The sequence below is a fragment of the Phasianus colchicus genome, chromosome 2 (genome assembly GCF_987193195.1).
Source record: "Phasianus colchicus chromosome 2, bPhaCol1.hap1.1, whole genome shotgun sequence".
NCBI lineage: Eukaryota > Metazoa > Chordata > Aves > Galliformes > Phasianidae > Phasianus > Phasianus colchicus.
In genome coordinates this window covers 48,661,007-48,679,268 of record NC_143437.1, presented here as the reverse complement: position 1 = coordinate 48,679,268, position 18,262 = coordinate 48,661,007, and the positions used below count along the sequence as shown (strand labels likewise).

General features: G+C 37.3%; 1 protein-coding gene across 14 annotated transcripts in view; it reads right to left on the bottom strand.

Annotated features, from left to right (window-relative positions):
- Positions 1-18,262, bottom strand: part of LOC116241303 (coiled-coil domain-containing protein 170-like) — a 68,811-nt gene that overhangs the window by 49,604 nt on the left and 945 nt on the right. For 8 of the 14 annotated variants that reach the window (XM_090135589.1, XM_031611903.2, XM_090135591.1 and 5 more), the window contains exons 2-7: positions 17,859-17,964; positions 17,292-17,533; positions 15,757-15,922; positions 14,693-14,785; positions 2,402-2,475; positions 1,254-1,281 (exon numbers count right to left, since the gene is read on the bottom strand). In XM_090135589.1, coding sequence (XP_089991715.1) covers positions 1,254-1,281; positions 2,402-2,475; positions 14,693-14,785; positions 15,757-15,922; positions 17,292-17,533; positions 17,859-17,964 — 709 coding nt within the window. The other 6 variants (XM_090135599.1, XM_090135595.1, XM_031611916.2 and 3 more) reach the window with 6 other exon arrangements.

The following is an 18,262-nucleotide window of genomic DNA, read 5'->3' as shown; positions in this document are numbered from 1 at the left end:
TGAATCCCACATTTGTCACACAATTATCTTTGTTAAGATAATTAGCATTTTAACAATGTAAAGATACATATCTAGAAGGATTTAAAAGAGTTTTAAAATAAGTCAGGTGCAAAAGTCAACGTGAATTATCATTTCACATGTACTGTTCCAATGAGATTTATAGAAACAGTTCTCTGCACTCTCAAGTGCCTTAGCAAATATAAAGCCAATCATTGTGACATCACTCAAAAGGCTGATTTGATTATAGCATTTTTGGCAGGGAGCATGCATATTTTAATATTTAAGTAAATAGCTACGTTTTGCGAGCAGCTACTCATAAATCTGATTCTTAGTCATACACAACACAATGCAATTAATTGGGCACGACTCTACTACAGGAGTAAAATTTATATTGCACACGTGGAGCTTTTTTTACTCTTTGGAAAATTCAGGTTTGTAAACTCTCATGAATACTATAACTTATACTGATTACAGTTAAGTGAATAAAGTGCTAAAGGAATAAGAGGCAATAGACAGAAAAAGCCTTCACGTATTATACTTCTATCAGCTCTAAGTAGTCTGGCTTTGGGTGTTTCTCCCATTCACATTGTGGACTTCTTTGAACTCTTCCCATTTACCTGCAAGAAAATGTCGTTTTTATTTCACTTCCAGTGCTAAACAGAACCTAAGTCTCTATTTACAGTGTTGAAGATCAGTAGCTACTTGGACCTTTGGCTTCATTAACAATTCCTTAGAAGACAAACAACATAAGGTCATTGTTGTTATTATGGTTTTCTACTCCATTTTCATTTTTTACCAGATAACCACTTCTTCCACCATTTTAGAATCTAGCCTGTAATATGCAAACCTCTCCTTATTCGGAATCAACAGAACTTCAACATTTACTAGATATATACTTCCCCATACACTTCAAAAACAGTCAGTCAGCTGTTCAAGTCAGTCATTCCCATTCTGCTTTTGTCAGCTTTTCCTTCATTAACAACATCCTTTCCAACCATACAGCTAATCTCAATCCTTGCAAACACTATCACCACTGCTTCCCTTTCTCCAATTATATTTAATTTAAAAATTAAAAAAAAAAAAGTTCCACCAAAATAGAAAGCCCTCAAGAATTATCCACTGACCACTACACTGAATGACCTGCCAAGCCTATTTCTTGCCTCTTGCCCACACTATTGGGCACTGCACTCAGGGCTGGGATTTCTTCTTCACATGGGGGGTGGCATAACAAAAGTGAAAAACAATTCACTAACCTTTGTGGACTCTGTTCTTCCTTCTTTGCTATAGAAAAATAAACAAAACAAGAAAAAAAACAATAGAGGTTGAAAAATATCATTTTCTATAAAACAAAACAAATCCTGAATCTGTAGTATTTCTTTTTAATACAGATTTATATTCATGGGGGTATACGTGCATTAAAATTGTTCTAATTTCTGGAAATGCAATGCATTTTCATAACACAGCAGCACAGCTCATTATTTCTTGCAACCAGAATGAAGATAACATCCAATATAAATTGCGGGGATGAATGTGAAGTTGAAAAAAATCCACACCAAATGTAACTCCCTAAGAAATCACAAGGAAATTTTAGTCCTAAACCTGCTACTGGAAAAGAGGGAGACTAAAGCTCCCTTCAAAAGAGGAATAATAGGAATTCATTTTTCGTGGGCTCAGCTGCTGTAAGGGAGAGCTTAAAGGCTGCTATTTAATTGTATCTGTTCTAACTACAGTTGGAAACATAATATTAAAACTTTATTGCCGTTCAGAATTTAATCCTTACAGTTTTCTGGAAGAAAAAAAAAAAAAAGGTTAGCTTCTTTTTCAGTAATACTTCGCACAATTTGCCTTGCCTTCAGAGATCTCAAAATACTTCTATAAGTAACACTTTATTAAATCAATCTTAAAAGTTGCAAGTAATGAATCAAAACTAATTTCCAATTTGTCAGTTTGTCCTTCATATTCTCCAAAATTTAAGAAATGTCCAATTACTTTTGATCACTTTCCACTCTGTGAAGACCTCTTTGCTTCCTCTGGTTTGTTCTTGTAACCAAGCTCAACTCTCTGCTTGCGGTTTGTGTGTGCAACTCTGAAAAGCTGAGCTCTAGGAAGTGTGCACGTTCTCTTTTGGTTACATGTCTGTGGAGTTTTTATGCATTGGTGCACCCTTCTAGAAACGTGCAAAACTAAACTGTTCTGAACAGCCCAAACAAATCACCAAAGAGATTTTCTAAATTCCTTTCAGGAGGGTACTGCCTAGCCCTACCCTCCTCCCTTTGCAGTAATCGTTAAAAAGGTATTACTGAAAGATAAAAATCACTGTCCAGGGTTGTTTCTCTCTTGAGGAGGTTTGATTAATGGGGCTCAAATGAAAGCTGCATGACAACCAACACTGCAGCCTTACCCTCTACTACCAGCAGCAGATAAAGCATTTCCGTCTTTCGTTTTCCTCTCTGTCGGGGTGAGGTGCCTTTGCATCTAAATATATAGAAAAAAAGAAAAAAAACAAGTTATTTTGATAGGAGAGAGCAGTCACCCCAAGGCAGAGAGAGATAGATAAATCAATTGATGTAAATATTATTTAATATGTTAGGATTTTTTTTTTTTTTTTTTTACTTTGCCATTTGGCAGCATGGCTACATTAACAAATTTGTCTCTCCTGACACTTCATGTCACTGCTTTCCCAAAGTGAATAATGAGGAGAAGGTGACGTGTTTAATCTCAGAATAGTAAAAACGGTAACTGCTAATGCAAAAAAAAAAAAAAAAAAAAAAAAAAAAGGAAATAACATATAAGAAAAATAAGTGCTTATGCAGTGGTTTTCACAAATTGCTTGTTCTACTGTTTTTACATCACCAGTGTTGAATAAAGGTAAATGACTTCTGTAGAAGATTTACTAAAAAAATGTTTAAAAACAGACCATGGGGGAATGCGACCCTTGCGGTTCTCTTATGATGCCTATTGTGTTTTACAGCATTCAGAGGATGCCAAATATGAGATGAGATACATTTAGATGTGCCTGTATAAACACAAGCAAGATGGACGAGCACTGCAGTTGTATTTGCTGTTTGAGTCCAACAACTTATAAATACATAGTTACTAACACACTTCTGAGTGCCCACTATTTACTATGTTCACAGACATTACTACCTTCACAGCCTGCCTGACTTCAGGTCAGTCGGATGCAGGATGGAGTTACTGCCAACTCTATAATTAAGCAGCATTAACAAAAACTCTGCAATCAGGTCAAAGCAATCCTACTGAAGAGAACAGCAGTCAGTCTTACATAAGAGAGGTTGCGTGTGTTGACCTCGTGCCCTGGAAAAATATGGTACAACTACACAAGTGCCATTCAGCTTTTGGGGATATACTGAGCTGTTTGTGCACTGAGAGCTCTCCCTTCAGAATAAGAAACTGCTGCAAGTCTCCTGCTGTATCTTCAGTAGGAATGAACTGGATCCTTTCAAGCCGTATCCTGGATCGTCTCCTTTAAACCTACATCAAAGCCAGCAAACCAACTTCAAAGGATTAAGAAACACAGAAATAATTCTCAGATAACCGTGAATTCCTGCTCCGTGACGGACCCTCCCTTTGCAGCACTTAACAAGGAAAACTTTTGTCCTTGAATCTGGAAAGATAAGCTCTAAGGATCGGCCGGAGCACACTGAGGTGGGATTGAAGCATGTGCCCACCGACACATAAAGCCCCGCAGCTGCAGAAACTGTTTAAAAGAAAAGCACGGGACGAAATTAAATTTATAATTGAAGAGATAACCCGTACGAGCGGCCAATCGCTCTCCATAGAAACAGCCAACGCATTTACCGGACACAAGGAAGGCGTTCGGCCAAAACCGCGCCTCGCACTACCCCAGAGGGGCCGCTGCTCGCAGCCCTCCCCACTCCGGCAGACGCCGCCGCCCCGCGGCCGATACCTGAACGAGCCGAGGGGCGGCCGAGGCTGCGTGGGACCCGGCTCTGGACGCGCTCATGGCGGCCGCCGCAGCGACTCCGTTCCCACGGCAACGCGGGCGGGCAGCGGGACCGGGGCGGCTCCGCGCTTTTCCCTCCAGCTCCCATTGCTGCTCCTCCGGAATTGGAGCAGGAGCCGGCGGGACGTGAGCCCTCACCCACCACAGCATTAGAAAACATAGAAATAACACTGTCGTCTACTTGGATATTGAGATATATGCATACTGAATCAATATTTTCTGTGAACTATGCCCCACAACGAGAGGAAACTAGCTCCAGAAGAGGGCTGAGGCAAAACTGAATGCACACATTCAGTAAATCTAATATTGAGTCTGAAGATTAAGGTCAACATGCATGCACCCTCCCCATTACAGCCAGTCTCTTTTTCTTTTCCCCTTTAAAACATGACAACATCAAACTATGGTGCCACAAAGCCACCTTCATCAAATCATAGACTCATTTAGGTTGGAAAAGACCTTCAAAATCATCAAGTTCAACCATCAGCCTGAATCCCAGCACTGAACTATGTCCCTTAGCATCATGCCCACACATCATCTCTTAATACCTCCAGGATGAGGACTCCACCACCTCCTTGGGCAGTCCATTCCAATGCCTAACCAATGTTGCCGTGAAGAAATCCTTCCTGATATTGAATCCAAACCTCACCTGGTACAACTTGAGGCTGTTTCCTCACATGCTATCACTCGTCAACCGAAAAATACTCACCTCACTACAGCTTCTTTTCAGGTAGACTGATGAGGTGTCCCCTAGCCTCCTTCAGACTAAGCAGCCTCAGATCCCTCAGCCACACTCAGATGCCTTGTTTTCTTAGTCCTCTCACTAGTTCTGTTGCTCTTCTCTGTACACGCTCAAGTAACACAATGTCCTTGTACTGAGGGACCCAAAACAACACAGTACTCAAGGTATGATTTTACCAATGCCACATGCAAGGGGACAATCACTTTTTCAGTCCTGCTGGCCAGACTTTCTGACTCAAGACAGGCTGCTGCTGACTCACCTACGTGGGCACATTGTGGGCTCACATTCAGCCAGCTGCCAATCAGCACACCCAGAGCCTTTTCTGCCGGGCAAGAGGCGTGAGTCATATGCCACACAGTTGATGGAAAACAGAGCCCAAAAACTGTAGCAGCAGCAGCAGCTGGGCCCACCAGCAGAAGGTGGAAAACACAAGAGGTTCTCTCTGATTTGCAAAGGGGAAAGAGAGCTCAGTGCCTGATAGTGAACTGTCTTTTTGAAAGGAAGCTCACAGAAGCATTTTTCCACTGCAAGTAAACACTGACCAACAAAACTTCAATAAATCTGAGAAAACTGCCCTTCTCCTTCAGAACTGAAGGTGAAGAGTAAATGATGTTCGACTAGCACCATGCTTTTGGCTCAGGCAGTTTCAGTCTCTTCTCCAGAACTGTAAGATGATCTCTCCACACAGCATGGGGAAAGAAGGCTGCCTTCATTACAGCAAAGAGCTGCAGCTGACAAGGGAGACCCTCCTCCTCACCTGCCTTCCAAATCAAGTAGATAAACATGGGAAGGAACTAGCATTAAAAAAAAAAAAAAACCACAAGCCTTCAGATGTGCAGGTATATTGCTGCTGCATATCACTTACTGTGGAGATTCTGTGAGCTGCTTAATTGGGCCTGCCAAATGCCTCCAAGGAACAGGGCAATCTCAGCAGATTTCTGGACTCACTGTGAAGTCAAGATGTATGACACCTTTCTTTCAGTTTCTTCTTCCAGAGAAGAAAATGGAAAAGCTAGGGCTGGTATTATTTTTATTTATTCATTTTTAGAAGAGAGCTGTAAATGATCAGTTCATTATTTACAGACACGCACATGTATACTACTCTCAGGCTGCAGACTCAACATAAAGGAAGACTGTGTTAAGGACAGTTTGCTGCTACCTAAACATACAAGTCTGCTCTTTTTTTTTTTTTTTCCCTCCTCCTGTCTGTGCACCTGATGCTATGTCACTCTTTCTGCCAGTAACAGAACTCTCCCTGTCCACACACAGCAGTGCCAATGTAGATACTCACCATATTTTAAGACCTTGCATCACTTAAAGTGCAGAGCTAGATGATGGAATCTGCCTCATGGAGCAATGTGCAATGAACAGATAAAAGAAGAGGGGTGGGGAGAATGTATTAAAGAGAGAAAATAAGACCGGGAATAGCGCCAAGGAAAGAACACTGAGGCAGGTGTGGGGCTGAGTCGTGCTGAGGCCATGGCCAGGCAACATGCAGCAGAGGTAGCCATGTGCCCCCATCTCAGTGAGCAGTTGGGAAAAGCCAGGTTGTTACAATTTCAAATGCTGTTAAATAAAAGAGAAGAATGACTGGATAATGTTGATGAAGACAATAGCAGATTTGGAACTTTAAAGGAAATGGTACAGAGAAAAATACAGTACAGGCCAAGCTGGGGAAGGTCAGAGAGTGAATGCAAAACATGTACAAGGTAGTAATGAATAAGGAAAAGTAATTTGGGAGCAATATATACAGTAGCTAACTACATCAGGCAGTACCAGCACATCATATTTTTGTTCCTTGCATCACTCCGAAAGATAAGGGCTGGCTAAATCAGACACAGAACAGCTCCTTACTAGCAGGGTGCAGCAAGGGGCTCAGCACAGGGTCTGCCAGTGTTGCTGCGAGCACAGCCTCACACTGTGCTTCAGTGGTGCAGGCTTTGCTGCACCCAAATCAAAGGTGCTATAGCCACATGCTACAAAGCACTGAGCCAGTCAAAACTCATTCTGCAATTCAAATATATTCAGTATTTTTTGACAGGCTAAATTTGTACAGGTAGTTTCACATAAAAGCCAGCATAAACCTTCCACATATGTAGACAAAGATTTCTTGTTTAGTAGTTGACTATAGCACAATCTATCCCACTACCAGAGCACTGTACAGATGTGTAGCTAAACCGTCGTGAAACTTTCTCCCAACTTTCTTATGTGCTTGAGTGCATTTCTTCCCCCATCACTAATCCTGCAGTGCCACAGCTGGTTCAAGAGACAAACTTCAACTACTTCTACATTCTTAGTGATGTAGAGATAGCAAATATTATATGCTACAAAATTATCTGGATTTAAAAAAATATATACTAAACTGTAGTGAGAATAACAAAAGGGGAAAGAATAAAGATGAGGAAAAGCAGAAATTTCATACAGCACTGAAAAGACTGTGATAATTTGAGGGAGTGCAATACCTGCCCTTCAAGACATTCCACTAAGAAAAAGTATCTTATTACAGCATCATAAATCTTAAAATATTTTAAAGCTTATTTGCTAAATTCTATAAGCAGAGCTCTCAAAAAAGGACTCAATGTTTCTCTTTACAAGGGAAACATAAAAACTTAAGAAACATCAGTTCTGAATGTTTAGTTTAAAATAATTTCAGGGAATCATTTACACTGAATGAAATGCTTCATGTTCTATTACAGAAAATACATGGACGGGATTTACCACCCTGACAAAGTAGTTATGCAAAAATCTCGAGTTTATGTACTTAATAAAGTCACTCTAATCTTTAAGCAGAAAATTTTGTTTCATTAATTCTGCTATTTTCAGATGTTGTCATATAAAAATACATTATAAAAATTGATTAAAAGGCTAAATCAAAATATTAATTCTGAAAATAATACTCCTTGATTGATGGATACCATATAAAGAAAGCCTACTAACCTCAAGCCATTTACATCAGTAGCATATTGAAAAGGTGAAGTATTTGGTTTCTTTATGCACATCAATTCCAAATGATACGGTGAATACATATATGCATTTCATGCATTCATGCAAAAGCAAATAGAGCTGAGATAAAAGAGACTCTTACATTAGCAACATTAAAAGAAAAAATGAAATCTCTTTCTCCAGAAGAAAGAGTAAATTTAATCTTCAGGATTTGTCTTCAAATTTGGCTAAAATAACTGTAAACACATTTTTCTTAGAATCACAGAATGGACTGGGTTGAAAAGGATCACAATGATCATCGAGTTTCAACCCCCTGCTACATGCAGGGTTGCCAACCACTACACCAGGCTGCCCAGAGCCACATCTAGCCTGGCCTTGAACGTGGATGGGGCATCCACAACAACTTTTACAAACTCTGTGCATGAGTCAGAGGGGATGATAAGCCAAGACTTATTCTTGCCTTCACAAAGGTATCAGCTCCAGATACTCAGTATGTCCAACACCAACCTGTGCTACCCACTACTCATCACCAAAAATCACATCCTGCAGCACAGAAATTCTTTTTTGAGTGCCTTATTTTCAACTTACCTCCTTTAAAAAAAATTCCAGACAGAACTTATTCTCATTTCTCTTCTGTTAGTTGACACCAAAGTCTAGCTCACGACTAGCAGCAGATATAGAGATCAAATGCTAGAACCTATGACTTCGATTAAAGGGAGATACTGCCTCTCTGGAGGCAACTTCTTGACGCATTTACAGACTTCAAGGTAGAAAAGATATTAATGCATTTACATTATCAAGAAAACTAGAAGAGAGACAATATAACTAATAGGATTACGAATGTATGTGTAAGTTATGTCCAGTACCAGGTACTACTGGAAATCTGATAGCAGACAACTTAGGGATTTACCAGCCTTATAAAGTGTAGCTCTTCCTCTGCCTAAACAAAATAGCAGGTGTTTGGGGTTTTTTGTTGTTGTTGTTTGTTTGTTTTATGTGTGTGTGCATGTGCGTGAAATACTGAGTTTAACTCCATCCTCATCCCACATGAAACTTCACATGAACTGATGAAGACATTGTGAGGGATCATTAAACACGCTAATACACATCTCTGTATATCTTACATTATTTTCCTCCTTAGTTCCAAATATTTGACTTCATTAAAGACTTGAAAGAAATGGATTTTTTCAGAATCCTGAAAAAGACGAAAAAATTTGTGCAAGTGTAACAATGTCTTCATAGGAAGTCTGAAAGAAGTTCACAGGAAATTGATAAACGTAGCACAGAAATACTAAATACGTTTATTTTATACAATCATGCTGGGACAGTTATTTCATAGAAGTGAGGGAGAAAAAGACAGATGAGCCAAACAACTATAGGAAGTATAAATAAAACACCTCCTTAGAATTTATCTGCAGAATTCACAACTGTGAAGATGAACCAGAATTTAAATTAATTAGCCTGTGTTGATTTATGAAATAAATGTACCCCTTCTATTTCCAAGGGTAACAGAAATAGAAATGCATCTGAATCAGCTAGAATAAAAATTATTAAATTTCAGAAAGGTTTGAAAAGTTTGAAAACCTGTTCTTGGACACAAACAAAAAATACCACTACCACCACAAGTTGTCCACCGTACAGGAAAAACTCAACTACTGTGCTGGCTGCCATTTTGTAAAGAAATGAAAAAAACATTTCAAACAATACATTTTCAGTTTCTTTCAAAGCTCTTTGGATTAGTTATAGGTTATTTCTGCCTTAAAACAAAATCATTCTATACTTTTGCTCTGTAAGTTTGGATAAACAAGGCTTCTGAGCAAACAAAATACTGAATTAGAAATGAGCAATTCTATAAAAAAATTCCACCTCAGAATTATTATATTATATACAATGTAATTTTTTAGAGTAAAAAAAACACATAATGATGGTAATTTCTGTGCAATAGAGTGAATATTTTTCATATGCTGACAGAATACTGGGGATGAATATACTTCATGTCAAACAAAGAATTGAGTAGTTCAACCATAAGTTGAAATACACTGTGAATTTTAAAGCAACTATTTCAATAGTAACAATTAAGGTTTTGAGAACATCAGTAGCATATATAAAACAATTTTTTTCAAACACTGTAGTTGCATGGATTGAAACATTGAAATACTTCCAATTTTTGCTGAAAACATATGGAGCACCTATCAGTTTAGGAAACAACACTGGTAACTCTGCCAGCTGCACTAACCTTAGGAAGAAACCTTAGGAAGAAATTGTCACATTTATTTCAACATATTCTCAAAGTTTTGAAACAAACAACAATTGGCACTGTAACAAGGTAAAACTTTTATTGAGTCATGGCAGTATTAAGGAAAAAAATAAGGTACTCTTATCTATTTCTTTCAGAACCACTTTCAAAAGTGGATAAATAAGCTTTATTGGCATTATATAAAATCTATTTCAGAGGAAAAATACCAGGAACTTAAACCTTAATTATTTCAAGTTAGTTTTCCAGCCATTAAAACAGTATGAAGTTTGACATTTGCACACAATTACAGAATTTGTTTCTTAAAACAGTATCCATTCACACAGTCAACTTATTTTCTGCATCTATTTTACAAAGCCTCATCTTACAGCTTCAAATGCATACAGAATTATTGTATATATCCTTTCTAATGAACTGTCAAGTCTTTAGTTTCATATATTTGTTTTCTTTGTGCCTATGACACTATTTTTCTACTGTTTCATCACAGACGAACGTCATTGTTATCTCTCAAAAACTGATTTACAAATACAGTTGCTCAAAAGGTAGAATAAAAAACAGAGTCAGAAGACACTGGTCTGTGGTCCTTGGAATCACTGAAAATGCCCTTATTTTTGATGTAAGTAATCAAGGGGAAAAAAACCTCAAGAATTTGTTATACAAATCAGTAGCTCCTGAGTTACGCTGTAGAAGCATTTTGGGCAATCAGTTGTGACTGATGTACAGAAGCAACTTTCTTGAAGACTCAAGAAAATAATTATGCAGTATTATAGCTATTGCTATAATATATGCTTTGTACTAATAATAGTAAATTCCACGTAAGTGCTGTAGATGCATGTTGCCTTTCACAAAGCTGCATTAACACAAGTAGTTAACACTGAATATCTATAACTGGACTTCCTAAATGGATACAGTATTTTCAATTAAACTGTAACTAGCTCAGCAGGGAGAACAGTGCCTCACCAGAATAATACTATGTTGTGGCATGGGAGAATATAACACTGGCATTTCAGCATCACTTCTTTTCCTTATCAGCAATGCAAATTTTACAACAATACAGCCAACCAGAAAACAGAAAGGTATGATGCATACTAAATTGTCTATAAATGGTACTTTACAGTTACAGCTATAGGAAGCCAAGCAATTTGGAAGATATGGCTATGCATTCTTTATGTAATTGTCGCATGTAAATTTCCAGACTTCTCTTTGTGTGGGGTTAAATATATGCTCACTTTATGAATTGGAGAACTTTTTTTTTTCCCCTCAGTGTGGTATCATGCTTTACATTACATTTCAAGTGCTAATCTAAGAACTACATGTCTTACAATACTCAGGAAATCCTGCTTCCCCACAAACATCAACACAGCGGTCTCCAACAAGAAGACTCAGTACTACCATGCAACCACTGATGCATTTCCTAAGTGGTTTAGAATTTGCAGGGCTATTTATCACGACTTCAGAGTACTTATTGCATGGAGTTCCCAGAAATAGAGAGCCAGAAAGCAACCTGGGAACACAGAGACAGATTAATAGCCAGATAAAAACGCAAACAAGTTTCTCAGCATCTGCAAAGACTGGAAATAGATTCGCCTCTTAAGCAAAGGGAATATTTTAACAGTGAAACAACCCTTTTTTCTTCTTGTTCATTACACACTTTTCAACCTCTTCAGCAGAGGAAGTGAGCACCATACAAATAATCTGTACACAAACAAATCAGGTTCTTTCATTAATTATTTTGTTTTTATTGCACACATTCCACAACATCTACTTTTGTATGCACTCTTGACCCAAAGCTGTTGCTTCAAAGTGCATTTGAAATAAGTTAACAGCATCCTCAAAGATGAGAAACTGAGGCTCCAATGTTCAAATTCATCATGACGTTTATGTATTTTATCAAAGCACCAAAGCTGGAGCCTCCTTGAGCTTCCTCCGGACAAAGATGAGCTATTTGACCTTCAGCTCTCTTAACTGGATTTCTAACTTACACATTCTAATCAAGTGACTTACGATTATAGAATCATAGAACTGCTCAGTTTGGAAAAGATGTTAAAGATCATCCAGTCCAACCACAACCAAACCAAACTATCTTCTAAGATTACTAAGCCAGTGGTACAAGGCAGATGGAGAGCACTAAGCCCACCTCTCAAAACTAGAGCCCCACCTCCAATATCACACTGCCTCAAGAAATTCATACCATCTTAGTTTTTGAATATTTGACCTTGCAACTTTAAAATATATTACTTTCAGATATCAGAAGAAAGAAAAACACAAACACAAATAATCAAAGTCATGAGTAACTGGAGCATATTCAACTACTATATAGATCTTTATTATATGAACACAGTCTCTTGTAGCAGCAACTCATTCTCTCCATTTCAGAATGATAAACGAGGCATGCTTTGCCAGCATCTTCAGCATTTCACTTAGCACAAGGGGATTCCAGTTTTATTTCAAAACCCAGAAGAGCTACAAAATATTCCATCTTCCCTCTCCAACTTCTTTAGACCTACTAAAGTCTACCCTTATCTTAGTTTAACCATGAGTGAAGAAATTTCCTTTAATCCAACTTGCACCATATAGTCATTCTAACTCTCTTTCCAAAGCATTCCAGAATGTAGTCAAGTAAGGACACTTTGGTGTCCTCTGATTCACTGTATAATATTTCACTGTATCTATAAAACAGAAGGGGAAGATTCTCTACCTATCATCTACTCTTCCTCTCTGTCTACTCTTCCTCTCAATAACAATGTCCTTGATTACCAGTGGCAAGTTCTGCCGTAGAAGCCCTGGACAACATCACAGCCCTGGACAACATCACAGACAGAAAGACAGACTTTTACCACCATTTCCCAACAAACCTGCAGCTCTTTAATAAAAGGCCCTATTTCCAGTAGTACTTTAAGACTTGAGAGAATCCATTTTTAATTCTTTTTTTTTTTAGAAGTTACTGAAGTTCTTTTCCTTTCCTTACATTCTGGAAGGGAAAAAAAAAAAAAAATCCCAACAATATTACTGAATTCCTACCCAATTTCAGTGTGAGGTATCCTGACACTGGTGTAGAGGAGAAGAAACTGGGATGCAACTCCAAGCAGCAACCTGTATGGCATATATCTCTAACATTTACTGTATTTCTCAGTGCAACTAAGGTTGCATTTCCCCAATATAGATTGTGGTATCTTTCTAAAATACATATAAGTTGAAAGAGGCAAAAATGTTTCAACCACAATCACTAATGTAAAGGCCACCTTCAATTCAAGCTTGTGTTTGTTTTTTTTGTTGTTGTTTTTCTTTGTTTTTCTTGTTGTTTTTGGTAGAGACCCTTAAATAAATAATACCTTCCACACTCTTAAAATGAAATTGTCCTTTTTCCTACTGATTTTCTTACCAGGCAGGATAACTTTCCTCTTACCAACAAAATAAATAGCAACATTCATTCATATTTTAAAATTAAAAAATTTAGTTTTCAAATTCTAAATCAATATTTACTAAATACATCTATCTTAATATACTGCTAACTATTTTCAAATAAAGATAACTATTTAAAAACGCTGAAAGTGATTTGTCCATTGACACAAGCAACACGTAAGAAGTAATTTATGTGATAAAGTCTAGGTACAAGTAAACTCTTTCAAACTGCTTTAAAATGTTATCCTGCAATGACCACATTCAAAAGAATTTATTTACATACTTGCTAAAATATTAACTTTCATGCAATGCATGGCACATAAAGAACAAATTATCCTGAAGTAAGTAAATACATGCTTAGATGTGATTAAGGAAATGGTTTCTGAAGTAGATTTTTCACTTCTTCGGCATAAACTCTCATACCCACAGATAAGGGAAAAAAAATAATAGACATATTCATCTTAGACATCAGCCACTGACATTAGAAAAAAAAGTATATATTGAAATGCAGAATGATTTATATATACAAAATCAGCTCAGAAATTTTTATGGAACGTCAAAGTCTTAAGGAACAACCAATTATTTGGAAAAAAGGGAAAACAAACAAAAAATCATTGCTTAAGCCAAACAGAAAAAAAGAGTCACAACTCTTCTACATCTAGCTGTTAGAATTTTAGGAACCGTTTAACTGGAATCAGGCAGTAGCATCAAACTGAACTATCCCATATTTGCCACTTATCATCCATTCTGGTTCAGAAGCCTGGATTTGTTCACCCTGCCCAGGCTTCAGGCCAACCTGAGTGTCAGATTTCAACGTTCTTAAACTACAGAGAGGTGCAGGATGAAACTTGTTCAAGGCCTGATGAAAGGGAACAGTATACTCCCATTTTCTATCACCTGTTAATTTTCTGTAGTTTAGATCACCTTTAAAAAGAAGCAAGTTTGACTTCTGTAGATCAGCATACAAATCAGGAGCAACCTCAGCCATGCTGGAATAGATATGTGGCAAAGTCCAAAACATGTGATCTTGGTAAACCCAAATGCCCTTTTTCAAGTTGCCCTCCCAGTTTATCCCACATCTAGACATCCACATGTGATTAGCTGACTGGAGCTGTTTAATAGTCCAGTTAAAATCATTCTTTGTTGTATCTGACACGTACCACGGAATACTTTTTCCATGGAAATGGACTTCATCAGCCAGCTTTGTTGACAACAAGAAGTCAGTCAACACAAGATCACTTACAAGCTCAAATCCAGCATTATCCAAGATTATATCAACTCTAACAGTACACTTATCTGTATTCCTTTTTTTGGCATTTATAAGTAGTGACCAAAGTTTTTCCATATCATTCACTAGGATGTAAGGTACCATGTCTTCCAGGCATTGTAAAGGACTAGATTTCTGAGAGCTTTCCTCACCAGCTGAAAAAGAAAGGTCACACTTATTGCCCCACAGTGACACCTAGAAAGAGGGGGAGGAAAGAAAACACACAAAAATCACAGTTGGTAAGCCTCATTACAGTTACATTCCAAATATCACATACACCTAAAGATTTTTATTCGCTTCTATTTTAGGGACATAAAGGCTTTAAATCCACATTTTCTTCCAAGTTTGAATAAAATTCAACTTCTCGTACAATAATCTCAATACTGAAAAAAATATTCTTGGAAGGAACTAAACAATGCTCTGCATTTATGCAGGCATCAGAAACATGCATCAGCATGTTAGTTAGACATTTCAGATTGACATAAATACACCAGAAAACTTATAATGTATATTTTCTACACTGTAATTCCAGAAACCATCAGAGAGAAGACAAAAAAAGGAGTAATAAAAGCATGTTAATTTATTTGATGAAGTCGAATAAGAAGCAGAATTTATAATATTTTTTTCCATGAATACTTAAAGTACACTCTAACGAACTTCTTACAAAGACTGATCAAATAGCTCACATGCATTGTTGCCAACAACATAACTTATCATAATCCTATGATATTTTGTACTCTACCCAAATGCATTATTTTCCAAAAAGAGTTATAAGCTTTTAAAGCACTTCTGGCCCACTTACATCTAAAGATTTTTCAAGTGATGGTAAAATGAATTGCTTTAAAATTTTATGGTTAAACAACAAAAGGGCCATCTGGAAATTGACTCAGATGTTTTAGAGATGCTTTTTTCTTTTTTTTTTTTTTCCTCTGAGGGAGAACAAGCTAAGTTTTCAAATACACAGTGAACATCAGTGGTATAAGGAAAACACCAAACTTAATACAGGTGACCAAAACATAGACATTCCCAAAGTAGCAATATAGTACATCTATGAGGATGTCATCACATCTTTACAAACATAAGAGCTGTATTTTTATTTCGATACAAACTCAGATTCTTTATAACCTCAAGTTTTCATTCGTTACAGAGAAGCACTACAAGTTTACCTGCAGTAGCTTAAAAAGTTCCCCCCGAAGTTGCTTTTCATCTAAATCCTTGATGTTTTTAAGAAGTTCCTGAAAGTAAGTGCATAAAGCAATAATAGCCTCTTGGGATTCGAAGAAATTTTGAGTCTTTCCTTCCTTAAATACGTCAAAGCTGCCAATAGGTGGGCTAAAAATAAAAAGAGAATGAATGTATAAACATACTTTCCACAATTTCTATGACAGAACTTGAAACATTTGAAACGGAAAGGTCACAGCTCAGCTTTTTTAAGCCACAGTGAGGGCTCCTGCTAGATTTTTCCAGTTTCAACTCATCATGCTGGATTCTTGCATATCTTAATAAAAACTTGATAACATATCTTACTGGAACAAATAGCATACAGGACATCTTGAAATTATTAGCAACATATTCTGAAAATGAACAAGTGTTCTATCACAGCTGCACACACTGTAACAATTATGAACTCCATTTTTTGTACACAGATGGATAAAACTATAAAATATAAGTGAAAAAGCACAGTGAGTTCACATGCACAGTTAATTGTGGGCCCATTTTTAATTGGATTTTTGCCTACTGAAGCGCATCTCCCATACCAAAGTCTCTTACAGTGGTTAGTAATTCTTATGAAAGCTTTTAACTAAGACTTCAGAAAATTAACATGACAAAGTTGACAAAATAATTCAGCTCCTGTAATATATTAGAAATAACAACCTAAAGTAAGAACCGTATTTGCAGTTGTACTTTTTGACAAATGATTGAACCACATCCTTAAGAGCAGACAAATAATAAAGATCAAGAAATGTAAAGCTTACTAAGGAAAAATGTTTGTTTTAAGAGCAATCCAGAAGATTTTTTTGCTACAAGATTTCAAATTGTGCAATATACCAGTAGAAACAATGAAATCCATTACTGTGTTTCTGTCTCCATAATGCTAAGGACAATTCCACAGTGCACAAAGCCTTTGACCTTAAACATGTTAACTCCTATCCCTTTACATTGTATTGGCACCTCTCCATAGTACCAGCACAACAAACTGCTGCCAAGTTATATTTAACCAGGAGCAGCTCCTTAAGTTGATGCAGCACGTGGGCTGCAAACACAACTAGAACTAAGATGAACAACAGGGGCTATTGAAGCTGGGTGTTCTGCTGTAAGAACTTCAGATTTCCAGCAGTAGCAAAACAAGTTAGAATGCCCAACAGATTGGTAAGTTAACATATACCTCAAGACACAATTCTAGACTTTTAGAAGTACTAAATAACTTCTAAGATCTCACTACACAGTAGTCTGCAAGGTCAAGCCAAACAGTCAAACTTGAGAGACTTCATAGAAACTAAGTCAAAGAAACTGAGGCATAATCTACTGAATGAAAGTAGAAAACACTGATTTTAAATCTGAGGTGTGAGACAGTGGGAAATTAATATAGTAAAAGCTTAAAATTCTGAGTCATCTTACTTCCTATAGTCTTTCTTTCTCCCAAAATAAAAATGGGAAACAATACTGTTTTGCAGAGTAAGACACCAAACTAAATACTTACTTCTGTGCTAATGCTGAATGAATTCTTCGATACATGTAACACTCTACAAATAACCAAGGAGACTGAAACCAACTTGGTTCTCCATTTCCATTTAATAGATTACGTTGGTAGTCTAGGTATTGGTTCCACAGGGCAGCATCGGGCAGCTCATCTTCTAGGGGAGTCACAGGTTTGTCTGTTTGCAGTTCATTCCGTAATTTGGAAAGGAAGGATATAGCTCTCTTCTCTGCTTCAACACCCTTCTGAAATAAGCAAAGAACAAAAGTTCCTATTCTGAACATTTATTCCTACAGCAACATAGTGCAATCTTTCAGGAAATCAGTTAGTGATAAGCCTTAGCCGCCACACACAAGTCCCAGAACAACTCAGAGCTTGATTCAGCCAAACACATTTGGGTGAATGACATTCATTTTATGCATAACATCCCAAAATGAATCACACATTGGACTTCTTTTTAGATTGGACCTTATGGATAATAAAGGGGAACAGAAAACACGAAGGCACAGAAGGGATCTCCAATAGTTAGGGAAAAGCAAAATCCCAGGCAAGCAGAAACCTTATTGTTACCTCACCATGTTCTTCAAAGAACTCATTTTTGTGTCGATGCAGAGTGTCAATAACTTTTGTGAGGATCTGGGGTAGTCGGTCTTTAACTGTAAAGTACGCAAAGGATCTAAAAAGGAAAGTATCAAAATGATGAAATATCTATTATTTCTTAAATAGACAGTACACTTTTTTAAAATAGCCTGGTCTTGAAAGTCAGTTTCTGCATACATAAAACAGCTGACAGCAATGAGAAAAAAAAAATCTTTAAGAATCATCTGCATGTGGTGCTCAGGGACATGATTTAGCAGAGGGTTGTTAGAGTTAAGGTAGTATGGTTAAGTTGTGATTTGACTTGATGATATTTAAGGTCTTTTCCAACCTGAGTGACTCTGTGATTCTATGACTGGCCCTGCCAAAGGGACACA